Source organism: Musa acuminata, chromosome BXJ3-3 (genome assembly GCF_036884655.1).
Source record: "Musa acuminata AAA Group cultivar baxijiao chromosome BXJ3-3, Cavendish_Baxijiao_AAA, whole genome shotgun sequence".
In the NCBI taxonomy this organism is placed as follows: Eukaryota; Viridiplantae; Streptophyta; class Magnoliopsida; order Zingiberales; family Musaceae; genus Musa; species Musa acuminata.
In genome coordinates, this window is record NC_088351.1 from 35488762 (window position 1) to 35516716 (window position 27955).

The following is a 27955-nucleotide window of genomic DNA, read 5'->3' on the forward strand; positions in this document are numbered from 1 at the left end:
TTATTTATTTATTTATTTACTTATTAATTTAAGTAAGAATAAATATTAAAAATCTTATAATGATAAATTTATCACATAATATTCAATGAACTTTTGAAATTTATCACATAATATATATTAAAAATCTTATAATGATAAATTTATCACATAATATTCAATGATAAATTTAATTTTTTCTTTTCTCATTCTATTTTTCTTACCAGCAGGTCACGGGAAAGAAAAAAAAATCGATAATCAATAATGCTAGAGTTGGTGTTGAAGATATTAACTAGCTTAGCTGGTAAAAATTTTGATGATATATTGTAAAGTCGTAGGCTTGAATCTTGTTTTCATCATTTATAATTATAAAAATAAATAATAAAAATATTATTTTTATTATTTTTTAAAAATATTAATAGTAAGAAGATCACAGGGAACATAAATAGTAAGTTTCACTTTTGAAATATAATTTATCAAATAACACTTACATCAATATATATATTAAGATATAATATATATTATTTATCAACCACTTAAATACATATTTATTCAAAAAAAAATCTAAATATAAATGTATTTCAAAAGCACCCTAAGACCTACCATAAGAGACCTTTCAAGCATGCATCTTTGCATTGACAGCCTACCATAAGAACCTTAAGCTTGTCCTGTGTCTGACTAAATAGTTCAAAATTGAACGCAGAAAAATTTAAAGAACCTGCAACCTTCAGTATCCAGGAAACAAAAAAAAAAGGAAAAGAAAAAGAAAAAGAAGAAGAAGAAGAAGAAGAGAGAAATCGAAAATACCAACAAAAGCTTCTTAATTTTGATTTCGATTCAACCCAATCCAAAACGTCAAACTCAACCCAGCCCAAAGTCCGTTCGATTTACGCCTCCATTGAAATCGATTCCAAATTGAACCCAATCTTAAATCGATTCGAGTCGGATCGGATCGGATCGGATCTCGGCACATCCATTTCTAAAATGCTGAGGAGATTTTTACAGGTGAATTGGAATTTTAAAGCAAAATCAATAATGGCCTCTCCTCATCGGTTGATTGGACTCACATGTGGGTCCCACACAAACCTCCTCACTGCCCCAATGACAGATCAGGTAGGTTTTCGGGTAAGAACCAGTGGCCAGCGAGAGATACCGCCCTCCGATGTCAAAAAAGGCTCCAAATCCAACCGGTCGACAGGTTGGAAGTGTGGCCCGCCCGAGACCCGCACGCGCTCGAGTTCGGATCCTACAAAAGATCCGCCTCCATCGACTCCCCCTCCACAGGCTAATACTTAACAATGAAGCAAGCAAACAAGAAAGGACACCAAGTCTTCTCGCACCCACGACTACCCTCTTCCCAAGACGTGGTACCCACGGTTATGCGCCACTCAGATGCACCAAAATTGGGTCCACTGAGAAACGTACCGTGTTGTGGTCGTAGCAACAACAACAGCAAAAAAAAGCACTAATAACCGCAACAAAACGAAACCACGGAGTCGATAAAGTTACTCCCTCGATCGTGATAATTCGGGTCGTAGTTGGGACGTGTGTAGGATCTGTGAGCGGGCGGGGGTGGACTCACCCAAAAGGAGGCGTGCCTTTATAAGTCTCACTTTATAATCATCCGTAAAAACTCCCCCAATTCCCATCTAACGCAGCTCTCCCCACTCCCCTTTTCTTTCTTCTAGGGTTTCGCGACTGGCGCCGGTCTGCCCACCGCCGGATCCACTCTTTTGATCGTTCATCAGCTGCGGAAAGGCTTCTGGCACCAATCTCCCCGACGATTTCGGTGGGTGATCTCGAAAATTGTCCTCTTTATGTTGGTTTCTCCCGTCGATGGAAATTTAGCAGCTACTTCTTCTTTTGTCGTGGATTAGGGTTGTCGATCCAGGGATTCAGTTGAGAAAGTAGTGCTTTTGTGTTAGTATTATGTAAATTTGGTGATCCAATGTTTGTCTACACTGATCTGAGGTTTCGAAGCTGTAGATTTGTTTGCTATGGTGGGTAATTCGATTAGGTTCTGACTTATGCTTACGTCACTTCAATTGGATCTCAATAGTAGTTTCTTTGGGGCTACTGTCGTCTGAGGTTGGAGTCGAAAGGAGTAATAGATGGCCGTTATCAGTGTTGCTTTTGTTTTAATTTTTGATTAGACCCCTCCTGATGATGATCTGTAAATCTGAAATCTTAAGAATTATATGTTGTAGTTTTCTGCTTTATTGTTAGGATCGACACTGACTGCTGTTGACTAGTTATGTTTAGTGCCTGTGCGCCTGATTTATGGTTATAAATAGCAGGCTGAAAATAATGATCCTGTCATAGGGCTTTCTCTCCCATGAATTGCCATCAAAGTTGTAATTCTTATATTTGTAAATTGTTTTTTTGACTGATATTACATTATTTAGTTGAACACTTATCTTTTGTCGGAGGATATTCCAACACTGAAGACATCTGGTGAAAATATCTTTATTTAGTATATGAAGTTGGTTGTGTTTGGCTTATCTCTTGGTTATATTTGTCGAGAACTTTGGTACTGACCTTAATCAGTGATTTGATTTATGTTGGAATTGGTTTTTCAAGGCTCCCTGGTCTAAGGTTCATTGTATGAGCTGTATCTGTTCAGGTTGATTTATTATGCATGTCAGTGTGCATTTTTGGAGAAGTTCTTTAACATGCACATAGATAGGCAAGTGAACTCTGTTTGTATCCATGGGTGTGTAACTTGTGCATCTGTCCTTCAACTGTTCGCGGTGAGTTCTTAATTGACAGATCATGCTTTGAAATAGCTGTGATTGTCGTGTAACATAATTTTGTTTCTTTGTTTGTGTTGCATAACTGCAGGATAAAGGCTTTAGGGGTTTTTATAAGGATTGTCATCTCTTTTTTCTGGATTCTGTTCCTATAGTTCTGCTCTTCTAGGAAACTGATTTGTATGATATGTTAAACATATTAATCTCGAGTTACAAAAAAACTCAAAAGTTTTCCTTTCTTTTCTAGAGTAGGGTATGGCGATGGAAGTTACCCAGATCCTCCTGAACGCACAGTCGGTGGATGGTAGTGTCCGAAAACATGCAGAAGAAAGCTTGAAACAGTTTCAAGAACAAAACCTTTCTGCATTTTTGCTATCACTTTCTAATGAATTGGTAAGCAATGAGAAACCAGTTGATAGCCGTAAGTTAGCAGGTTTGGTTCTTAAAAACGCTTTGGATGCTAAAGAGCAGCACAGGAAAAGTGAGCTTGCCCAAAGATGGCTATCTTTAGATATAGCTGTCAAGGCTCAAGTCAAAGCATGCTTGCTACAAACCCTTGCTTCCCCTGTTCCTGATGCTAGGTCCACTGCATCTCAAGTCATTGCCAAGATTGCAGGTATCGAACTACCTCAGAAGCAGTGGCCTGAACTAATAGGTTCTCTGCTGTCCAACATACACCAGCTTCAGCCTCATGTTAAGCAAGCCACACTAGAAACCCTTGGTTATTTATGTGAGGAAGTCTCCCCACAAGTTGTTGATCAAGATCAAGTGAACAAGATACTTACTGCGGTTGTTCAGGGCATGAATGCTTCTGAGGGGAGTAGTGATGTCAGACTGGCTGCCACACGAGCATTGTATAATGCACTAGGATTTGCACAAGCAAATTTCTCGAATGATATGGAGAGGGATTATATCATGAGAGTTGTTTGTGAAGCAACCTTATCCCAAGAGGTAAAGATACGGCAGTCTGCATTTGAGTGCTTGGTAGCCATCTCATCTACCTACTATGACAAGCTTGCATCGTACATGCAAGACATTTTCACTATCACAGCGAAAGCAGTGAGGGAAGATGATGAACCTGTTGCTCTTCAGGCCATAGAGTTTTGGAGCTCAATCTGCGATGAGGAGATTGACATCTTAGATGAATATGGAGGTGACTTTACTGCTGATTCGGACATCCCTTGCTATTACTTCATCAAGCAAGCTCTACCTGCTTTAGTTCCAATGCTCCTGGAGACACTTCTCAAGCAGGAGGAGGATCAAGATCAGGATGAAGGAGCTTGGAATCTTGCAATGGCAGGTGGAACATGCTTGGGACTCGTTGCACGAACAGTTGGAGATGATATAGTTCCTCTTGTAATGCCTTTCATCGAGGAAAATATAACAAAACCAGATTGGAGGCAAAGAGAAGCGGCAACTTATGCATTTGGATCGATTTTGGAGGGTCCATCCCCCGACAAGCTCACACCTATTGTCCATGTTGCACTAAGCTTTATGCTGACTGCATTGATGAATGATCCAAATAACCATGTAAAAGATACTACTGCATGGACACTTGGTAGAATTTTTGAGTTTCTTCATGGATCCACTGTGGAAACACCTATTATCACACCCGAGAACTGCCAGCAGATTCTCACTGTCCTGCTTCAGAGCATGAAAGATGTTCCAAATGTTGCTGAAAAAGCTTGTGGTGCTTTGTACTTCCTAGCTCAAGGCTACGAGGATGTTGGTGCAGCATCTCCGTTGTCTCCTTTCTACCAGAACATTATACAGGCTCTTCTCACTGTTACACGCAGAGAGGATGCTGGGGAATCACGCTTAAGGACTGCAGCTTATGAGACTCTGAATGAAATTGTGAGGTGTTCAACTGATGAGACAGCTCCAATTGTAATGCAGTTGGTACCTGTCATCATGATGGAGCTCCATCAAACATTCGAAGCACAAAAGCTCTCATCAGATGAGAGGGAGAAGCAGAATGAACTGCAGGGTCTTCTGTGTGGGTGCTTGCAGGTCATTATCCAGAAGTTAGGAGCAGCTGAGACAACAAAATATGGCTTTATGCAATATACTGATCAGATAATGGATCTTTTTCTGAGGGTTTTTGCTTGCCGAAATGCCACCGTGCATGAGGAGGCTATGCTTGCAATTGGTGCTTTGGCATATGCCACCGGGACAAACTTTTTAAAATACATGCAAGGATTTTATCCATATCTGGAGATGGGTCTTCAAAACTTCGAGGAGTATCAGGTCTGTGCTATAACAGTTGGTGTGGTGGGAGATTTATGCAGGGCATTGGAGGACAAGATTCTGCCTTTTTGTGATGGAATCATGACACAGCTTCTCAAGGATCTCTCTAGTAACCAATTGCACAGATCTGTCAAGCCCCCAATATTTTCATGCTTTGGTGATATCGCCCTTGCGATAGGAGAAAACTTTGAAAAGTACTTAATCTATGCCATGCCTATGCTACAGAGTGCTGCTGAGCTGTCTGCACATGCTGTGGCAGATGATGATGACATCCTTGAGTACACCAACCAACTAAGAAATGGGATTCTGGAGGCATACTCTGGGATATTACAAGGATTTAAAAGTTCCCCCAAGACCCAGCTGCTGATGCCTTATGCATACCACATCCTTCAGTTCATCGATACATTGTACAGTGAGAAGGACATGTGAGTACTCGAAAAACGCATAGCTCCTTTTTCTTTGTGTTGACCTGTTGGGTGGTTTTCCGCTGACAATTTAGTGTGCCTTTTTTTATTTATGTTCTGTTAGGGATGATGCGGTGATGAAGACTGCAATTGGTGTACTAGGAGACTTGGCTGATACCTTGGGCAGTCATGTTGGTCCTTTGATCAATCAATCTGTATCAAGTAAAGGCTTTTTGGAAGAATGCTTGTCATCAGACGACGGATTGATCAAAGAGTCTGCTGATTGGGCTAAATTAGCCATCAGCCGTGCAGTTTCTGGTTGATGATGATTCTTGATTAATTTAGAGGTCTGCATGCATTGGGGTCATGTCAAGTCTGGTCTGCAATTGCATTCATGTGTAGGTCATCACCAGTTTGCACAAAGGATTTCATTTTGGGCGGAGTCACCGAGGGTCATTGTGAAGTTTTTCCACAAGCACCATGGAGAAGGGTTCACCTCCTTATTTCCTTGGAGAAGCTAGAGGGGGCACCTCTGGCTGATGCTTCTCTTCTAAAAAGAATCTGGAGAGGGCTGTGTTCCAAGGGCCATGCAACCCGAAGTCCCTTTCGCATGATTGCCTGTCATTGGTCTCCCTGGTGGTTCGTTGCATTATACCGATGAGGTTACTCTAACGCCATTCTTTTTTGGGCTTCTCTTTGGTGTCTTGAGTCGACAATACCTGAAATCAACACTCACCTTTGCCTCAGTATCTTTCAGGTTGATGCTCTCGATTATGGTCAATGTACCCTCGGCACTCCACGATCCTTATATTCATAATGTTTTGGATATTTCTTTGGAAGTTCTGTTCATGGTCTTGCATTGTTTTGAGTTTGCATTTCATCTTCCTCCTCTTGTATGTACACTTATGTGGAATCTACACATGGTTTTCTTCTCATGCATTGCCAACATGTAATTTGGCATATATCTTGGCCATTTTCCATCCATAGGGATGTCACTGCATTTAATTATGCCCCTCCCTCCATCTATTAGATTGCTTGTGCAGTGCTTTTGCTGCCATGGATTTGCACCTTTATCTGATCACTTCTGCTGTTGAATGCACAAGTTATGATCTTGCGCCGACTGCAAGGCACAAATTCGTATGAATAATGTTATGCTATTAAAACACTCGTGTGGTTCGGCAAGTATTTGTTGGTAAACATTTATATTCGGAAGAAAAATATATTAATCAATTATAATTACTCGTAATAGTATTAAAATCTAACTAAAATGTAGAAGTAATACGAACACTTTTTTACATAGGAGAGCGACCAGCTTTCGAATGATCAAATTCAATCTCAACCATTCAAGATTCGATCGTTATGGTTCCGACGATGTCGATAACCATCAAATTTCGATCGCTCCATCCGCGCGCGATGTGGGATTCGAGTGGTGCACCTCCGCCTGCCAAGTGTCATCCGACGCAGGACGGGCACAATAGATTTAGTTTGTCGTATTCGGCTTATTACTATCCACGTGTGACTCTGTCGAGAATATTCATTGTATCCCCCCCCTCGCAATTTGCAGCACATAAACACCCAACGATATGAAGTCATGGGTAGTACATTTGGGAGGGCACATCACAAGACACTCAAATGACAATAATGGCCTCGAGTTGACCAGCCGAGATGGAGTCATGGGTGTCATGTGAAAGCTGAGGAGACCGGACAAGGCATGTACCGAGGCCACGCACTGTTGCATGGCCAGCCAGCCACCATCGCGATGGACACGGCAGGTCGGTCAACTACAGGAATGTGGCGTCCTCGGTAGTGACTTCATGGCCACCATCCATATCTTGGTCTAAAGCTCAGGATAACCCACAAGGATCCACGGAACAGCACGCAGCACCAGAGTTGGGTGCATTCCCCCAACTTGTTCTTCCTCGCACCACACACTTGGATCCACTTTGTATGGCTCGCTTCGACTAATTCGTTCTTGTTGATTGCCGTTTTGGACATCCACATGCAAATCATGCGATGTGAAGCTAACAATGGTGGGAGGATTGGAGCCTTTTACGGCAACAATATTCTCGAAATCTTTTTGGTGGGTAACAGACGAGCCGGAGTAGTGTGAGTGAGTGAGTGCAGTTGACTTGCTGCTGGTGGTGGTGTGATATGCACTTGTTCATCTTCCTGCAGCGTCATCATGAATGGAGGACCGCGTGCCACATCCCAAGTCCGTATGCTCGACCATAAAATGAACCCTCGACCGCCCGAGCAGCAGCACCAGCAGCACCAGCAGCAGCGATGGCAAGAAGAATCAGTCAAACCTTGTTCGTCTTCTTCTTCTTGCTGATCCTTCTCTTCGACGCATCGGTTTCAGGTTTGCAGCTTCTTCCACGCCCGCGCCCCTCTCTCGTCCTTCTCTGAGCGACCGTGTGTTTGCAGGCCGTGCCGAAATCAAGGATGATCCAACAGAATCACCAAACCCCGCGCAACTCTTCTCCAAGGTGACTTGCATGTCTGTCCGAAAGAAACAAGATTACACGTTAGTAACATTACAATGCAGAAGTAATGACTGTCACATCATGCAATGTTTCTGGCCAGATGCAAACTAGGAGGGCTTTGGTGGAGTATGCACTAGATTATGACTACGGAGGGCACAACCCCAAACATGAGCCCAGGAGGGGGAAGCCAGGAACTGGTAGCAGGAACCCGTAGATCCTTGGAAGAAAGCCTCTTCCGTCAAACAAGTTCTTCACGGGGACTAAAATCTGCAGCAATGTAAACCTAATTAATCTCCTTCTCACTTCCTAATAGTATATTTCTTATTCCATGGCTTCTAATAGGGATCATATCATCGTCAGTTAATTTTCTCTTTTGTGTGCTGCTGCTGCTGTTGTTGCTGTTGTTGTTGTTGTGCATGCTGCTTGCACAACTTCATTGTTGCTGCGTCTCGTGAGCACGCATAACATAGCATAGCATGAGAATAATCTATGCTTCCAAGAAACAAATGGAGTAGAATCAGCTATGACCAATGTGGATAAACATTTTTCCAGCTAATATCAATCTCTGGGGTCAAGAGACATGAAACGGGAAATAGGAAGAAGATTTATCGACATAATCCGTGATTCCCTACGATATTATCGATAAAAGTCCACGATACCACTTATGTGGGCAAGAAAAACTAGGATAGATACGATAAACAAAATAGATCGAATCAACTTTTACGAGCGAAAAGAGAGAATACAAATATATGTAAACTTTTAGAATGTAAGGTATTTGATTTCAAAATAATAGATTTTAATTATAAGTATAAAATCATAATTATGCTATTATGTGAAATAAATTTAATATCGAAATCATCAAATAACAATATAATAAGATTAGTATTCGTACTTTTTTTGATTCGTATAATACGCTTTATAGTTCAATCTGTAGAACATAACAACATTGATGTATGATCATTATGAGTCACTCGAGAGTCCCTGAGGACATGAATCCTAATATAATTAAAAAAAATTATTAACCAAAAATTATAATATATCTTATTCAATTAAACACAATCATATAATCTAACAGCCTTTGCAGACAAAATGAAACCATTTCCCTTTGGAAAGCATCAGTTTCTTATGTCTATGTATACATTTTCTATGTTATCCCTTATCATCTTTCCTGTTTGTTCTTCAAGCAGAGTCATGTGCTCCATTCTATAACGCACCTTGTCGTCATTCTTGTTTCTACTGTAAGCATCCCGACACTAAACGCATGACAACGAAGACTTCGTCTTGTTCTAGTTGTAGGTTTAAAGGTTGAGCAGCACTACGAGGAACAAGCAGGAGACTCAAGAACAACTCGTAACGTAGAACAGTACTGATGGAAACACACCATATATGATGCGGAAAATGACCTCATATGCCTGTAAAGAAACAAAGACCCAACTATCAAGAAAGTGGAACAGATAAGGGAATGTAAAGAAGCGATGAGTCGACACGTCCAACCGAGAAGAAAGAATGGAGACTGACCGCAGGGCCCTGAGATCTAGCGGTGGGCGCCACGGATCAACCGGGAACGGGGACGTCACTTCGCACACTGCGGGAGAAATCAAACAGGAACGACGGGAAGACGAGCGAGGCGGACGAGAGGAGATGTTACGGGAGGACATCGAATGTGGCAGCGGGCCGCCGACGCCGTCGTTTCCGCACTCGCCGGCCGAGCGCTGCGAATGATATGGCCGAAACCCAAACTTGGTTGGGCTTTGGTCTGTTCGATGATATATGCTGGGCCGGACTTAATGGGCCTTAAAGCCCGACCCAACTCAAGGGAGACCTCGAAAACCTACATGAGGCTGACGTCATCATAAAATGTTACTTTAAATTAAATATAATATGATCATAGATGTTATTGAAAAGAATTCTTAGTTTTGATAACTAATTATCATAAGCTTCTTAAAAATAGAATAAATGATAATTATCGTCGTCTTAGAATCATGTAGTATTAATATTATTTATTCTATATTTTAAAAAATTATGATAATTAATTATTAATTTTTGAATAATATATGTGAACAAATCATTTTACTAAAAATTAAGGACTTTTTTTTATCAAAATAAGAAAAAAACCATGACAAAAGGCATATGGGGCTATAAAAAACTAATAGTGAAAGTGTTTTCAGATAAAATAATTTTTTATTCTTTTACAAAACTGTGTTCTATGTAAATAATATTTTCAATGAAATAATCTTGATCCACATAAATTAGTATCCCAAGGTTACCAAAGAATGTTGCTAAAAAAGACCTAAAATAAATCAAAATAACAATATACATAGTAAGTTATTAGGTTGATGAAAATAACACTACTTATATAATATTTTTTATAATTAATTATCTTTAACATCTGGATAATTATATTAAGATTCTCATACTTATGGACATAAAACATTTAACCCGTTGTTCCAACAAAACATCTTTCTATAAAATTATTTTTTTATAACTTTATATAGAGATCTCGATGTTCCATTTTCATAAAAATAAAGATTTCAATATAATTTTTAAAAATATAAAAATAAAAATACTAAAAATAATTAATTATAAAAAAATAATATATAATTAATCAATGAAAACAAACCTTTTGAATCCATGCTATTATCTACATTGGTGTTTGTACTTCAATTATTTTATAGATTTATCAGTGTGTTTCTTTGCTGTAATCTTTCTTTTTCATTACTATAGGCTGAGTTTTCTTACATTGTAAACATATGCTGTTGCCATGTCAAAGAATCTGCAGTTGTGCCTGCAACTTACAAAGAGTTTCACAACAAAACAAAATGCAGGCCAAAACAACAGGTTAGCAGCATCTGAAGATGTATTCAGTCACTGAAACTAGAGTTCATTTACCTACAGCAACCTTAAGATGACCTCTGGAACAAAAATGTGCACACTTTAACCCATATTGAACTGTCTGGGTACATAACTGTGATGATCAAACTCTGAACTCCCACAAGAGCTTCCATGGTGCGTCATTATATCATGCACAGATAACCTGATTATGTGAGCTCCAGACAGTCTTGAGATCTCTATGCACTCCTCCAAATCTGAATCACAAGTCAGCATGACCCACTCATGATCATCATCCAGATACTTGATATCAAAAGTGCCCACTTCCAGTTTCAGCCTCTTTGAGATTTCATCCTTCACCGCCAAGACACCAGCGCTGTGTGGCAAACGAAACCTAATTATATCTTCTTTGTAACTTGCCTTGATGATCACTATCCTGTTTTCTTGCATCTCCCATGGGTGTAAGGTGTTTTGAGTTACAGCCATACCACGTTCATCCTGTGAAGCCTCTGCTGCAAAAGTACAAAGGTTTTTCAAATCTTTCGAGCTAGCAGAATCTTTGATCAGTAATCCGACTGGTAGTTGGGGCTCGACATTAACGGCGGTAGGTAGTGAGTTTTCGTTCAGAGGAATTTGATCACGAGCATTTTGTGACGTGAGTTTTGAGGAAGAGCCGATGCCCAGTGCTTGTCTTAAGTCAGACAAAGCTTGTTGGTTACTCACAAAGATATCATTATTGACCGGATTTCCCTGGCACGAACCTTGGGAAGTAGGGGTGTCATCCATGCTTCCTTCTGAAGAGCTTCCTGTCGAACAATGTGAATCCCTGCCAGCCTCCACCTGAAGATGGACACATTCTTCAACATGCACCTGAAGAGAAACAGACTTGTTCCGCTGATCTACGCTACCACGAGACTTCTCTGGAGAAAGATCTCTCTCCTTGACACCGTCTTTGACGTCTTTTAGATTATCCAAGTTTACAGGCCATGGAACAGAATCAAGAGCAACAGGAAGCGGGCATGCCAGAGACGCCAAATCCAATGCTCCTGCACCTTGGACTGACTCAATCACATGCTTCAGCTTGGAAAGAGAGCGATTAACCTTATTGATCTTCCGAGATGGCCATCTGGAAATTCCATGATGCCGACAAATGCGCTTCATGGTTGTTGGACAAACTGTGACAAATGAAAAACCATATGGTTATGGATGGATGCAAGTATACAAGCACAGTTCAATATGCACGTCCCAGTGATTGCAGATCATGAACAGAACAATTAAGCCTAAATGATATGCAGCATGGATTTAAACATGCAACCCATGAATGCACTACCGTTGCTACTACAAAACCATATGTATTGCCTGCATGTAGGACAAACACAAAACTGAAAATGGAGATGCAGAAGCAAGATTTCATACATAATCACGAGCATGGAAGCTTACCACCAAGACTCTTTGCAGCATCTTTAAGACTCCCAGAAAAGTATTGTTGAAGTACCTCCAAACTGATCATCTTCTCTGCTTTGCCTCTCCGCTTTCCAGGTGTCCTGCTGGTATTGTCAGTCAATGCAGTTGAGTCTAAAGGTATCTTGCCATTCTTTTTGACATTCGAGTCTGTAGCCACTTGCTGCTTATCCAAATCAGAAGTTGCATTGCCCTCGTTTCGTGAATCATCATTGTCTTCAGCTTCATAGATATTAGTCTCTGGAGACTTATGCGTGTCATCACATGGGCTAGATAAGTGTTTAGGTATCGATTCATAGTTATCATCCGTAACCAAGTCAACAAGTTGAAGAGATATTCCTTCTTGAAATTCGACACCAGTTATGACTTTCAGACTTTGAAAACACTGTGTCAGCAAAGCTGAAATGGAATTCAGTAAACTTTGTTGCTCAGCAGAACTTTTACACTCAGCTGGAAGGAAGAACTCCAATATGTAATCATCATCTCCCGAGTGGATACTTCGTAAGCATATGGCAAGACAACCAGCTAAATCAAACATCCGAGCATAGTGTACAAGAGGATAGTCACTTTTACAGTACTCGGTAATATCTCTTGAGAAACATGCCCTTCGTAGTGCAAATGCTCTGCCAGCCACCCCTTGTCCCTTCTGCAAATGGTGTTCCACACAAGCTTCTCTAAATCCCCACAGGTGAGCATCGATAATATAGAAAGCAACATCAGTTGTTGACATGCAGACTTGTCCAGCGCAACTTCCATCAAAGCTTGAACAAATCTTCTTAAGACCGCCACCATGTGCCAGAACAGTCCGATGCCTACATGGAACCCAAGTCTGTGCAAGCGGCAACTTTTCTGCTTCGCAGACCACAGTCAAAATTTCCAGAATTTCAGCTAGAGCGGCTTGGCGTCCATCATTGGCTATCTGGTTTGTTAATAAATATCAACCTAATGAACATGTAAGTAAATAACAAACAATAATTTGACTGAATATTTTTGACAGTGACAGAGTGGTAAAAACTCACTACAACATTTGGATGGTCCAAGATCTCAGAACTTTTCAGGTTTACCGCCTGCAGGAAGTTGCATATTAACAAAGTTCATCCGAATCAGTTGAGTAACATAACAATAGAATACTGCTCTGCAGCTCGAGCAAGTTCATAGCAAAAAGATACTACAGAAATTAGGTTAGCTGAAAAAAAAAAAAGCTGAAGAGAAAATCAGAAGCAGATCGGAGACTGCCTGTGCACCTAGGAACTCCAAGGTAAAAAGCCTGAGGTAGCATTTTCGCATTAGACAGAGGTAGGATACTGGCACGTAAGCAGACTTATCCACCAGGAATCATGCAATCTACCAAGAATTTGACAGTTTATTTATTTTACTCACAGGCTGTACAAATTGGAGAGCAACTCCACAAGGAGGATGGAGTCCACCTGATCCCAACATTTTAGTCGTATCATTTTCTTTCCCTGTCATCTACCATAATCACGATTCAAGTTTAGATAAGTGACCATACTTTTTGCTACCTTAGTTTTTTATCCCACACTAACCAAATGACAATAGTGTAAAGCACTTTACTACCATGTTGTAGATCATGTTTGCTGGTAAGGATATGGTTAATCCATCCATATGATGGGAAAGGAGAGGAGCAGGTATGGGCCCATGCCAAAGCAGATATAAATGAAGAATTGTGAGCACATTTTTATGTGCATGAGTTTTCGATTGAAAATGCAGTGTGATTTGAGATTATGTGGTTATAACATATGTACAGGTGGCAAACATCAATATGTATAGGGAAAAGCCTATCGTTTTGTTTAGTATGTTTCAAAATTATCCACTTTTTTGCTACACTATTTTTGATAGCATTGGTAAATGGAAAGATGACATCCTATTCCAGTCATGCACGTAGGATATGAATGAAAATAGGAATAAGGTATTACAAGTTATGCTCTTCGAACCAAACAGGGCCTTGTATGTCTAGACCATGCTAATTGGTACTTGCCAAAAATTAAATAACCAAGTAAAATCAGTATTTCCAAATTGGTGTGCATATATGCATTTATTTATAATAACAAAATAAAGTCTGATTGTGATATATAGAGTAATACAAGGCAAGATCTAAGACAACAGCGAGACCTAAGATTATCTTTTATATTAGTTTACTATTTTACTGCGATATATTATAGGCATTCTAATTGGTTTAAAATTTTCACATTATCATAAAAAATTATGAAGATAAAGCATTAAAATGACTCTGAATTGAGTTTATTATTGGTTTGCAATCTAATGGTCTAGATGCCTAGGCTACTACCTAGGCATTAAGCAAGATTGCTCAACCTGTGCTACTTGACAACTATCGGAGTACAAATGCTAACAATAAAAGTTCAAGATTAAGATAGCAAGAAATTAGCTACCTGCCCAAGTTTCATGGAAGTCATAATTTAAGCCACAGACAGCTCGATAAGACTTGTGTTTTTTGCTAATACAATGATTAGAGATAGATCTCTTACCTATCTGCTGTCTATAATATTCAAGACATTGTGGCAATATTTTCATAATTTTCACCAAAATTGCCCGAGAAGGAAGAGAATCAATTATACAACACATTTTTTCCCTGAATATGTTACTTCCCAAAAAAAATGTTGGTTACTCATAGCTCCAAGTTGTGGTAGTCTTCTGTATCAAACATATTGTATTTTTCATATAATCAGATCACAGCTCATGCTAGATTGCAGTATGGTTCTCTAACTATAAAATTTCCAGACCTTTGAACACAGTGAAAGCAAAATCAAATGGCATATGCCTTCTTTTATCAAAAGACATTGTATGACTCAACACATGCAGGAGTACCTATCCCTATTACCAATGAAAAACATAATCCAGGGAAGAAGTTCAGCAGAAACTCTAGAAGCGACTAGAGAAAATGGAAAGAAACCCCGTAAGGGAAGGATATCAACCTCTAAAGCTTTGCAAACTTTATCAACCTCATAAGCATAATTGACCTTTTGCGATGTCATAACAATCTCAACCACACCAATGCAGGAGTGACCAGATGGTTCAAAAACTGGCAATGCCAAGGTCCCCTGTACATTATGGAGCAGGGCATGGTTAAGGCGCTGATACTCCTTGCTGCTATAGTATTGCACATTTGGAGTCCATTCTGGCATTCTTTTTGTGAAGACACGGCCAGGGAGACCCATATCTGCATCATCATCTTCATCAACTGAAAATATATACATTAGAGAGACCGTTCGATACTGAAGAAGCTTGGTACTCTGCGGATCAAGAATGAAGGGTTGTCCTGAAGTCGTGAGAACACAACGGCTCCCATTCTTTACAGGCGCCCAGACCTGAACCAGTGCTTGCTGATCTGTTGACTCCTTAAAGTACCGAAGTGCCTGTGTCATCCTCTCTTTGATCACACAGGAAGAGCCACAATTCTCCTCCGGAACTGGAATCTGGACCTGTCTTGCCTTGCTATCGAGCACGTAAGCTTTTGCAATCGTCGTGTCAGGACTACCTAAACATCAGCAATCAATTAGTCCATGTCTACAACAAACCACAACAGGTGATAATAATGGGACCATACGCCAAAGCACGTCATTTTGTAGTGCTATGGACAGATATAAAGTTACAAACCACAACATACAGATTAATATGTTGAACCGAGAGAAAATATGGCTATGCAATTATAGAAAATCCTAAAGATACAAATTTTGCTGGTAATACATATCTACTAATCTACAGAGGCACCTTTTTTGGAACTATATGATGCTATCTCCTTGATATATCAGATGAAAGAACCACAGAAATCACAATTCAATGATTGGTCATTAAGGTTTTCTTAGAGGTTGCAGTCTATAAATGAAAAAGGAAAATATCTTTGTTTGCCAATAAACCAAATCTAACAATCTTATTTGGAGTATCCAAGTTAAAGAAAAATCCATCACCACCTGGTGATCCAAAAATGTATCTTTTCCATTCAACGTTGCAAAAGAGAATCACTTCACTATTAAGTAAACTCATCGTGGCGTTTCATCCAAAAGAGTAGGAAAAAAAAATAGAAACTTAAGAATCTGTCCGGCAAATGTCTCGTCAGAACAGACAAAAAAAAAAGAGAGGATGAAAAGACAAAATATTGAGGTGCAAATCTATCAGAAAACCACCACGAGCAAGAGAAATGAAAAGGCGGGATCCAAATCGGAAGGCACAAGTCAAATCAAGATGGGGTGGGATCTCACCATCGAGGAATCTCGAGCACTCAGCGAGAGCACCCGGGATCTCGGGAGCCCTATCTTCCAAGATCCAAAGCGGGGACGGAGGAAGTTGGAAGGAGAGCGACGAAGGGGGAGGCGGACAGGAGGAGGAGGAGAGGAAGAAGGGGGAGAAGGGGCTCGCGACGAAGGAGCTCAGGTCGAACGGCCACGGGGAGCCGTCGACGTCGAGCTCGATGTCCAAGAGCGCGGCCGAGACGGGCGGCAGTGGTGAGTGGCGGCCGCCGGAATCCGACATGGGGAGGAGGGGGTCGGTGGAGCGTGGGCGGTGATCCCATCTGAGAAGGGGCGCGCCGCGGTGCGGTTGGCTTAGTAGTACGGGTGGACGTCGCACCCAACGTGGGGTTACGCCCGAATAAGATAAGGTAGGACAGGTGGGACCGGGACGGCCCGCCGCGTACAACCGTCAGATAGGATCACGACGGCCCCGGGGGGAGGGCGTTGAGCGGTGCCAATAGGGGGGCGCCGTCGTACATGTTGCCCTCGTGGGACCCGGCCGCTTCCACCCCATCAATGGACGACATGGATTAATGATGTGGGTCGCATGCGGCCAGACACGTAATCCAAATCTATCGATCGGACCTCGTTGCGACCCCACACTCGGAAATCCACCAGCATAGCTGAACCCTGCCCCACTCGACACAGCTAATCTTCGTACCGTCTTGTCCTTGCTCATCAATCACCACGGATCGAACTCGATCAATCCATCACAGAAAACCAACAAGTCCATATAGTTTCCGAGCCACGAACTCCGAGCACGTGCAAGCTACAAAGTCCATATAGTCCTTCGGCTGGTGCAGCAGCGCTCCACCGCCGATACGACGTTGAGTCATTTCGACAAACACCTCGTCGCCTCGAGCGCCCACAGCATCTCACCAGCTTCCTCCGCACTTCCCCGTCATTAAACAAGCATATCCTGACTGCAGCACCAACGCGGAACACCTGGCCACAGCCAATCGTCGTGCACGTCGATGCCAAGGCAGCCACTGACTCAACTCGTTGGATTACCGCATGCTAAGCATCGAGTAAAGAAGTCCTGTAGATAGAGCAACATTTGTTTAAGCGAGGAAGCTGCGAGGGGATAAGATCGTTGGCTCCAAGAAGTGGGGATGTGATGTGGAGATGCACTTAGGAGAAGCATTGACTTCTGACGGTGATATAAAAGAAGAGAGATCTAAGACTATTCTACTCCACCATACATATTATAATACGTATGATTTCGAATTGAATCAGGCAAATTGGAGATCATGCAGTCGTACTCTATCATGTCACGTGAGGTCAAAATTTATAGTATAATACATCCAAAAATATGTCTTTTCTTAGTTGATAATTTATCCTAAGCCTAATTTATTAGCCACGATCACAATAGTTTACTTTATCATCGCAACTACCGGTATGTTTTATGATGATTAAAAGATGTGAAAAAAAAAGAAAGAAAAATGAGAAGATAATATATCTTTTACATTCATAAAATAATAAAGTACAGGATTTGCACACAGTTTATAGCATCATAAATCATAATTAATGGAGTTGATAAGAGAGTATGATGGGAAGACCAAGACAAATAAATCAATTTAGACCAAATAATTAGACGCGTAACAGCTGGAGTTGGACAAATGCTTTTGAAGCTGCCGCAGCCATGATTCATGAGGTGCCCGGTGAATATTCCGCAGTACATGCCGTCGCTAATTGATAATACATATTTTTTTTTGATCGAAAAGTCTTGATACTCATAATAAAATTATATATATATATATAATTATAATTTATAAATATTGATAGCTAACCCAAGAACTACAACTCCTATGCATCAAATCGAAATTGTTAGTAATAGTTGGTCTCTTGTAAATTAATCTCTATTTCATTCATAATTATAAAAAATAAATATTATAAACTAACATTTATTTAAATCATAATTTAAAAAATAGAGATTGAAAGTCTAAACTGATTATTAAACCATTTGAGTTATAAAAATAAATAATCTCATTTTTTACTTATTATAAAATATATTTTATTTCTAAAGGGTACTTACTTTTTTTATTATAATAAAAAAAATAAAAAAATCATAGTTAATACTCATCCCTCGATGTATCTAATACTATCCTCTTCCACTATAAGTGCATTTATTATACAAATGTTAAGTCTCTGTAAGCGTTATATGTGTTATTTATGTAACATAAAAATTTTAATTATACTATTATGCAAAAAAAATTAATATCAAAAATTAAAATTAACTAATATTTGATCAAATATTATGATTGTGTTTCTTCTATTCTACAAACACATCCGAATGAAAATATGTAATCTCCTACTATCTATTTATAAGCAGAGATCTAAATAAATAATTAGGAGAGTTATTTCTATATCTTATTAAAAAAATCCTTTTATAATTTAAATTTTTTCTATCGACCAATAACTCGAGTGAAAATGAAATGGGAGATGATTACATAAATTGTTCTAATGAATATTGGATTCGATAGATTATCGATCTGAATCGATCAATGATTAATATGGCATATTTTGGCATCACCCACGTGAACCCATGCAAGCAGACACGACGATGCATACGTGAAACCTTAAGTACGATTTGGCGCAACGCCATGCGATGCCGATTCATGCAAGTCAGTCGAAGCTCGTATAGAAGCTAAAGTCGGCCACTCGAGGAGCTGACGACAGTTAATTGACCCCGTATGACCAACCCATTCTCGCAGATATAAAAGCTAAAGTCGGCCACCCGATTCGTGTAGGTCAGTTGGAGCTCGTAGAGAAGCTAAAGTTGGCCACTCAAGGAGCCGACGACAGTTAATTGACCCCGTATGACCAACTCATTCTCGCAGATATAAAAGCTAAAGTCGACCACTCAGATTCGTGCAGGTCGGTTGAAGCTCGTACAAAAGCTAAAGTTGGCCACCCGAGGAGCCGACGACAGTTAATTGACCCCGTATGACCAACTCATTCTCGTAGAAATAAAAGCTAATACTTTTTTATTAGGAGGGAGAGGATTTCGAACACTCAACTCTCTCTCATTTCACCAAAAGCTAACTTAAGCTTCGGAGGGGTTGAGTCGGAAAATCTTCCTCCCGACCTTAATCTGTGTATAGGAGTCCAACAACGAAGAAGTAGGCTACTCGTCGAGAAAGAAGACTGCACCCGAGGGACGAGGCTTGAACCCGACCTGACCTGGAGCCGATGAAAGTTAATTGACCTCATATGATCAACTTATTCTCGCAGGTATAAAAGCTAATCCTCCTTAATCAGGAGGGAGAGGACTTTGAACACTCAACTATCTCTCGTTTCACCAAAAGCTAACTGAAGCTTCGGAGGGGTCGAGTCGGAAAATCTTCCTCCCGACCTTGATCTGTGTGCAGGAGTCCAACGACGAAGAAGTAGACTACTCTTCAAGAGAGAAGACCACACCTGGGGGGTGAGGTTTGAACTCGAACTGACCTGACGCTCGCCATCACCACCCGAGTATTCATGTGGACAACCTTATACATCGGGGGTTAGATTGAGCTGTGCTGACACCTTGGTCGGGTCACATCGTAAAAGTTCACAAACAATGATAAAAGAGCAAGTTCTTGTTGGCCAAATTATAGTGCCGAGTAGCATTTCAGGATCCTTTGGTGACACCTTAGGGTTTTGTTGCAGCACGATCACTCGGATCTACATCAGTTTTCACGCAAGTATAGAAGCACAGACGTGGAGAGCGTCACAGGATTCACGTACTTAGCACATGCAAAACGGGTTGGTCGCAACGGCCCGTTCATGGCGATGTCTTCTTCCAAGAGGAGGCAGGTGGGACGCCAGGGAACCGAGGAGCTGGCACGAACGGGACCGGAGGGAAGGGCAAGGCCGGCGGTGGTGGCGGCGGTGTCAGCAGGGGAACTGGAGGTAAGTTGAAGGACGGCGATGGAGGCGGCTGCAGCGGGAACGGCGGGAGAACCGACGGTGGTGGCTGGAGCGGGTTTGGTGGCAGAAGGGATGGCGGCGGAAACAACGGGTTTTCCGGTAGTGGAACTCCGCCGAAGCTCGGTGGCGATGGCAGGAAGAACGCAGCCTGGTCTAGCTGTGGTTTCTGATGGCACAGCTCGGGTTGGTTCAGTGGCTTGAAGCTGAAGAACCCAGCAGAGTAGACACGAACGCCGTTCCTCCTCGACTGGAGACGCAGGCCGGCGGTGGTCGCCGAGGCAGCCACCGCGCAGAACGGTTCATTGCTTCTGAGCAGCTTCACCGAGCAAGCCTCCACCAAACCTAAGTTCCTGCTTATTCTCGGCGGCAAGCGAACTCCAAACACTCCGCGCCGGTCCGTCGTCGCCACCTTCCTGTAGCCGAGCTGGTTCGCAGCGTCTCCGCACTCGACCGCCACCGAAGCACCTGTTGCGAGGACAATGCCGCATCACAGATTGGGAGCCGGCTGTTGGGTTGTACTGCGAGAGAGCTAACCTGAGATGAAGTAGCTGGACTCGGCCAATTCCTGGCGGAAGCAGGTGTCACAAAAGACGGTTCCGACGACGAGCGCGGAGGGGAGCTGCTCCCTTGCGCCACCACCAGCAGAGGAATAGAGGAAGATGCAGAGGAGCGAGAGAGCCAGCGAGCAGTGAGCTCTTGCAGCCATCGTCCGAGGATAAGTGAAGTCCCCTCGATGGAATGTCGAGTTTGTAGTTCATGATCCGTGTTCATAGGAGAACCATGGCCACAATTCCAACGCCACTGAATCCAAAGTTCACATGATCGCTTGTCTCTCGGCTGGCTCTGCATGCTTCCGGACAAAACTACGCAGTGGACATGTTAATGTAGATGGAATCTCGCCGTATAAGCCTTCGGTCATTTGGTCGAACACGTCGATCACATCCCGAGGCCATTCAAACCAGGCACTAATTTGGATGAGATCCAACCACGGATTTCTCTACTACCGTCGTTTTGTATCTTATGTCGGCATAAACTGAGGTCACCTTTGATGGACTACCAATAGATTAAAGAAACAGAACCATCATGTCAACATGATATAGGAATTAGGTGACAGGTAGCATCAGCACATTCTTATCAACAGCAGCATTCAAAACAGAGGCCATCACATGACATTACATGAACCTTATTCCAAGCTGATATCAATCGAGGGACAAGAAGCTGGAAACCATAACGATCAGATGAAATAAATCCAGCTTTATATACTGACCATTAATGACCATCAAGGAGCAGCATCTACAGGTCTTGCTCTTGAAGAGCTGGGGATTCACACGGATTGGTTCCTTCAAACCTCATCTTGGAAGCATTTCTACAGCACAAACAGATGAAGGATGACATAGTTCTAAAGACGACTTGTAGAAGCTGATCTGAATCTTCAAGCAGAATGTGATACACGAAAACTTGTAACCAAAATCTTACCGCTTTCCTGCAAGTGAACCTATAAATGCCAATCCGATGCTCCAGTAGATGCCTCTGTTTCTTGACTTTAGTATGACATGCATGCTTAAAATTAATAAAACAATATGTCAATCTTTATAGTTATAAGCATAAAAGAGATAATTTCTATCATTTACAAGCCTACCGTATGAGGGGCTGCAGCAGGGATCATCTCCATCAATCCTACAAGCTCGACAGAATGGAAAATGACCCTGGTAATGAAGTAAAACAAGGAGTATCTTCTCAAGGAAGACTTGATGTAAAGATTCATCTCCAGAAAAAGAACATTTACTTGATGATGACAACAATAATCTCAATCAAGATTTTGATCTTAAATTTTCTGTGACGGAAAGCACATTTATAGTTCTATGTAAACAGTTGTCCAGTCAAAAAAGCCATACGCAACTTCATGGTACCTGCACAACTTCTAAACAGCCTAAGAAAGAAGCTGATTCTCATATATCTCTGTTCTCAAATCGCCATCCAATTTATCTGGCTTAATTTCCAAAATTTGAGGTCCGGTAAAATGTTACACCGCATACGAAAATTATTACATCTGCTAAAACGAATTGTTGAATCCCCCCATATATGTTGCTGGTGATGCTGCCTACTTTGTCTGGCCCTTTTCCCTCAAATGGTACGAGTTGAAAAATAAGCATCAAGCTACTACAATATGATACAAAAGGATACCAAGCAATGTTTAAAATCTCAATGCATTATGCAGTCTTTAATAAGTGGATGTGAGAAGTCGATGTATTGTTCCCAAAGATTCTTGTACCTGCTTATAGATGATTTAAGCCAGGGCTTCATGTTCCCATTGAAGTGCACAACAGCCGCACTCTCAATCAACCTGTCATCAATTTCCGGGTCATAACCCAACCCGAGCACATGCCACCTCTGATCAAGGGGTTCCATCAGCCCATAAAATGCCAGAAGGCCAGGAGCAAGAGTGCCTCTCTTCCAGATCATCTTGTCAGCATTCTGCTCCCGCCAGTAGTGATATTTTGCAGTAACATTTGCCTTCTTCCATGCTATTAGGTCAAAGATATTCATCCCAAAAGCCCATCCACATGCTTGTGGATCAAATTTTGAACTAACAACTGGATTGGAGAAATTGATATATTTGTAGAACCGATGAAATGCTTCTAGGCAAGTCTCTACAGCTCCAACAACATTCCCATGCAACTCCACTGAGAACAGAGGGGTTAGATCCTTCTGTACCACAACATCATCATCCAGAAACACCACCTTTTCCAACAGCGGCTGTATCTGTGGGATGTAGAACCGCAAGTGATTTAGTAAAGAAGCAAAATTAGTGTCCTTCAACCTTGATTCCGCATTCTGATCTTGTGAACTACCAGCAAAGTGATAAGCTCTAGTTTCAGCAAGCATTAGCTGTTTGACCAGTGGAGAGAAAGAGGTGTTCAACAAATTTAACTCTTCTATGCTTCGAACCTCGACTGTACATCCACTAAAATCATTCCTGAGAAACCAAGTAGTCATAGCCCTGTAGTTGACCTCATCTGTGACCACATGAAACACAAGCTGTTGGGGATGATCAGCATTAGAAGCTGTGGAATTCACGACAACAGAAGTTGCCATCACATTATCAGAGAATATACAGAAATGGTATAGATTGTTGTCAACAAGTCGAGGCAAGTTCCTTCGCTCTTCTGACAGTTTCATAAGAGACGAATTTCTAAACCACTCCTCTGTGAGTTTTATGTTAAAACAGTGGAGGCTTTTGGGCATTGTTTCTGCAGCCAGTTGGCCAAACTCTGCACTCTGTGCAGTTGCTGCATTTGCACGCTCTTCAAGAGCAAGTGTGTGGCTCTTTAGTGTTGTTATTGTAGTGCTAATGTCATAATGGAAATCTTGGGCCTTGTATATAAGCTGTGCTAGTCTACTCACGACAGGATGTGCTTCTTCTAGGGTGATTGATTTCCCTCTCACAGCTGCTTGAGAGAGCAAACGTTGACCATTCCTTATATGTGAGCTAAGCTCCCATGCAAGCTGAAGGTTGTGATGCTCCTTGGCTATGACTACATAAGCCTTGGCCAGTGTCATCTGATCAGCAAGTTGCCTGGCGTAGGAACTACTACTTAACAGCTCCTGGGTGAGGTTTAGAGATTCACGAGTGATTTCCTCATCAGCTACAACCTTTTCCTGGATGAAGCAAACAAAGAAACCCTGAGAAGCTTACAAGCATAAAACCTTCATGTTTTTCAAAACACAAGGATGATCACACAACATGTAATGATCACACAACGATATGTGACAATGATCTTTGGCAGACTGCTCACTCAACTAAGAAAACTTACATCCAAATTCAAGTTGCAAGGACATTATTTCTAAAGTTCCATTTTAAAGAAAGATTTAAGAAAATCAGATCGAACACAACTAAACCAAGAAATTACTACAAGCAAATATACAATAAACTTGATTATAGCTAGCAAAATAAGCTTTTTCTTGTTCCATATTTTAGAATCCAATCCACAAATTGGACATGAAGTTCCAAAAAATAATTTCTATTATTTATTGCAACTTTCTTCGATAACAGGTCAGAATCAACTAAGTTGTGAGATAAAAGGGAAGATAATGATTCAGTTTATCAAATGTGTGGCATGATTACAGAAGTCAACTCAATGGTTCTCTAAGATTTTCTTTTTTGGTGAATTCAAAATGTATATATAGATAGATACAAATAATAGTTTCAAAATTTGTTCAGATAGCAAAGCAATTTTTTCTCCTTTTTCACTTAATTTGAAGAAACTAATGATTCAAAAGGTGTAGCAAATTGAATTTAAGCAATACTGTGTAGCAGTAAGGAGTAAAATTCCACTTCAGAGTGTTCAGATGTCAGTGATGGATTCTGAGAATGGATGCCATTATCAGCAAGAATTCTAAGACAAGAATATACATTTGGTCAAGTTAGACCCTTGCATCTGATAGATGTGACAGGACTTTATAACAAGTTGTTGAAGACACAAGAAAAAAATTCCATGAGTCAAGCACTGAGATACTAAGAAAGATAATTGCAACATCTCAAGAAAATAGGTATAGCCAAAGAAATAAAGGAATGAATGACATTAAAGATCATATTGCAGCCTTGCTTCTAATGATTTTATGGCTGCAATAGCCAGTGGTTTGCATAATTTCTTACAATTCATTTTCCAGCTTTCCAGAAGGTATCCATGATGAACGTCATGCACAAGAAAGATCAGTGGGTTTGAAAAAAGCAAGTGTATCTAAGATAGACTCCTGATAACAATTACATGAAAGGCAGAGGTCACAGTTAGCAATTCAAGATTCTTAATTGGATATTTACATATTTGAGAATTGAGACCATATGAATTATTTCATGAAGATATACATTTCTTAAAGAAAAGCAAATTGAAAGGAAACTTAAGCCTCTGGAAAAAAAGTATTAAAAAATCCTCTGTTTTCGATTATCTAATAATTCATTTAATGAAAGTAGATTATCTTACCACAATGTTATAACTTCCACGATCTATTCCTGAACCAAACATGAATCTTTTGATTTATTTGGCTAAGGAATTTAATAAATGGAGAAAGATATCCTATTAGCAGAAGCAAGGGAACAACTTAATAACATCTTAGTAGTGATTTCTTGGTTCAACTTTCTTTGCCAAATTTTATTATATGGCAGTTTGCACAGAGACCCTTGCTTGAGACAGATAACAGTCCATCAGAACGCCTAAATGAAAGCTCTTGTTGGAAGAATGTTGGTTTACTGTGAGCCACGAAACATTGTTATGGAATGAAAATTTTGAAAAGTTTTGTCACAATATTTTAGAAAATTCTGTGATTTGTTAATCAAGGTTCAATCTTTAAATATATAAGCAAGTATACATACTTTTCTGGGAAGTGTGGGGAAGAACATTAATGATTATGATTTGCCGAATAAACAAATAATCAACACAAGTGACTGCTGTTTGATAGAGATCAAAGGCAAAATGAAGATCAAGATGAGTCGAGTATAAGAAACCATGGTTCCGAGTAGAGTATATGAAACATATCTAAGCAAATTAGCATAACTGAGCTACCAAAAGGGGCAAGACTTACCATATGGAATGAACAGAAATCATCTTAATGAAGATACCAGTAAATGCTACCAAGTTGAGTATATGAAACCATGGTTCGTCTTACCGGCCTGTACCAATGTACCGACTGAATGTCGGTATGGTATGTACCAACATATTGACACACGGTACGATAGGATATACCAACAAATCAATATGTACTGCTCGTATCGATCCTCTATTAGACCGGTACTGCCCATACCGGGCGGTATGCAGCAGTACGATGAACCTTGTATGAAACACATCAAAACAAATCAGTATAACTGAGCTACCGAGAAGGGCAAGTCTTAACACATGGGATGAAGAACTAATTGATAATAGGTCATTGCTGTTTGTAGCCCCATTATATAATATAGGTAAAGTGAGATTAGATGATGTAACAACTTAGTCATTAGTCTGAGAAGCTAAAATATCCTGTTAGTCCTACAATGTAGATATGCACTCTGGTAGGAACCACACAACCATTATGTATCTTGTATGAAGAGATTACTCTGGAACATCCACATTGATCACAATCAAGGGAGAAGGTTTTATGTACTTCAGAAAGGACTTCTAGCATCAACAGAAATGGTTTGATCAACAAATTCAAATATCATTGGTAAAACTTTATCTTCAAAAAACCATTATAGATCTTCAATTAAATGCTCTACGATAAAAGGGAGTGGAGTAAAATGCACTCCAGGGATGGCATCCAGTAATGGGTTAGTCAACAACTTTGAGTGAATTTACGAAAAAATTGGATCTTCTATGATCGTCCAATTATCAACTCATATAGTACATTCTCAAATTCATGAGCATATCACATAGTACAACTAGTAGCCTATAAATAGCACCAATAACTCGAGCACCTTATCAGCTTCACAAAGTAAGAAATATGTTCCGAAAGCATTCCAACCATTTTTAGTCATTGATTGTCAGCAACATCCAATGTCATGATCATGTACAAATTTATCATCGGTCTCCTATCTCATCCCAGCCACCATGTAATAAATGTCTCTATTTAATAAAAAAAGTTGCTACAAAAAGATTACAGAACTTTGTACTCGTTAATCCTTCTAGGTATGCAATTAGCAACCTCATAAAGTTCCAATGGACTGATGGTACAGCCACAGGGACATCATACCTAATCCCCGTAACTACCTCCGCTCAAATTAGGCAACCGGCTTCCATCGTGATTCGTCCAACGAAGTACCTTCCATGAACTAATAAAAAACTATGACTCGAGTGCGGGGGCTGCAGTTTGATGACTTTCACTCCTTCGTCGAAAATGATCTACAACATAGAATACGCAACGAAAGGGCGAAAAGAAAATTCCTAGTTTGGTACCCAATTTCTCCGTTCTTACAGATCCTAGATATCTTCATTTGATAAACCAGCTAAAAATCCTTCCGAGGTTTCAGAATGTCATATAAAAGCGAAAATTTTCAAAGAAACCAATCTCCGTAAATCTCTGTGACCAACAAAACCAGATCATAGGATCTAAACATTCGACTGATGCAGCGCAACAAAACGAGAAGTAGCAGCCCAAAGAAAACATACAGAACAACAAGAGCATACCCGTAAGAGCGGCTCAAATCGATCCTGGTGGTGGTGTTGAAAGAGGAAGAGAACGAGTCCCGCGGCGATCGAGATCCCAATTAGCAAACATATCCAGTACGAGAGCCGCCTTCTGGCCGGGCGCCGGAACTCGGGCGCCCTCCGCCGCATGTCCACCCGATCCAGACAACACCAGTCAAACGACTTGGTCCGGGGAGTCGGATCCCGAGAGAACGACGATCCGGACCAAATCGGCGACCTCAGACCTGCGACCACAAGGTGAAGATCCAAAGCCTTCAAGAGGAAGGATCCGGTGAGGAGCGCAGAGGAAGCGATGCGCTAATCTAATCGCGTTTACATGGTAGGAAGGCCTTCCGGTGTAATAATGTGGAAGGCGTTGGATTTGGGGATTTTGGGAAAGGGGAGCTACACGTACAATTAAAATATACCGTATGATGGTTAAATGTTCTGTCATAAAAACGATGATTAATATTT

General features: G+C 40.8%; 4 protein-coding genes across 5 annotated transcripts; 1 reads left to right on the forward strand and 3 right to left on the reverse strand.

Moving 5' to 3' along the window:
- Positions 1-1604: 1604 nt before the first annotated feature.
- On the forward strand, positions 1605-6310 carry LOC135633101 (importin subunit beta-1-like). 2 transcript variants are annotated; one of them, XM_065142194.1, is made up of 3 exons: positions 1605-1765; positions 2974-5398; positions 5502-6310. In XM_065142194.1, exons 2-3 carry the CDS (start codon positions 2982-2984, stop codon positions 5698-5700), a joined length of 2616 nt encoding a protein of 871 aa, XP_064998266.1. In that variant the 5' UTR covers positions 1605-1765; positions 2974-2981; the 3' UTR covers positions 5701-6310. The 2 variants fall into 2 exon arrangements, with proteins under 2 accessions (XP_064998266.1, XP_064998267.1); XM_065142195.1 differs by having other exon boundaries at positions 1611-1765; positions 2979-5398.
- A 4389-nt stretch (positions 6311-10699) lies between these two features.
- LOC103978851 (protein NLP3) lies at positions 10700-16744 on the reverse strand. The gene is made up of 5 exons (XM_009394797.3): positions 16386-16744; positions 15102-15664; positions 13170-13217; positions 12130-13069; positions 10700-11864 (listed from the first exon to the last, which is right to left on the reverse strand). The coding sequence occupies exons 1-5, from the start codon at positions 16654-16656 to the stop codon at positions 10795-10797; spliced, it is 2892 nt and encodes a 963-aa protein (XP_009393072.2). The 5' UTR covers positions 16657-16744; the 3' UTR covers positions 10700-10794.
- A 3234-nt stretch (positions 16745-19978) lies between these two features.
- Positions 19979-21174, reverse strand: LOC135633959 (sulfated surface glycoprotein 185-like). Its single transcript, XM_065144002.1, has 2 exons — positions 20862-21174; positions 19979-20792 (listed from the first exon to the last, which is right to left on the reverse strand). The coding sequence occupies exons 1-2, from the start codon at positions 21031-21033 to the stop codon at positions 20182-20184; spliced, it is 783 nt and encodes a 260-aa protein (XP_065000074.1). The 5' UTR covers positions 21034-21174; the 3' UTR covers positions 19979-20181.
- A 960-nt stretch (positions 21175-22134) lies between these two features.
- On the reverse strand, positions 22135-27866 carry LOC135585495 (hexosyltransferase GAUT11-like). The gene is made up of 2 exons (XM_009394795.3): positions 27482-27866; positions 22135-23987 (listed from the first exon to the last, which is right to left on the reverse strand). Exons 1-2 carry the CDS (start codon positions 27629-27631, stop codon positions 22530-22532), a joined length of 1608 nt encoding a protein of 535 aa, XP_009393070.1. The 5' UTR covers positions 27632-27866; the 3' UTR covers positions 22135-22529.
- Positions 27867-27955: the final 89 nt, after the last annotated feature.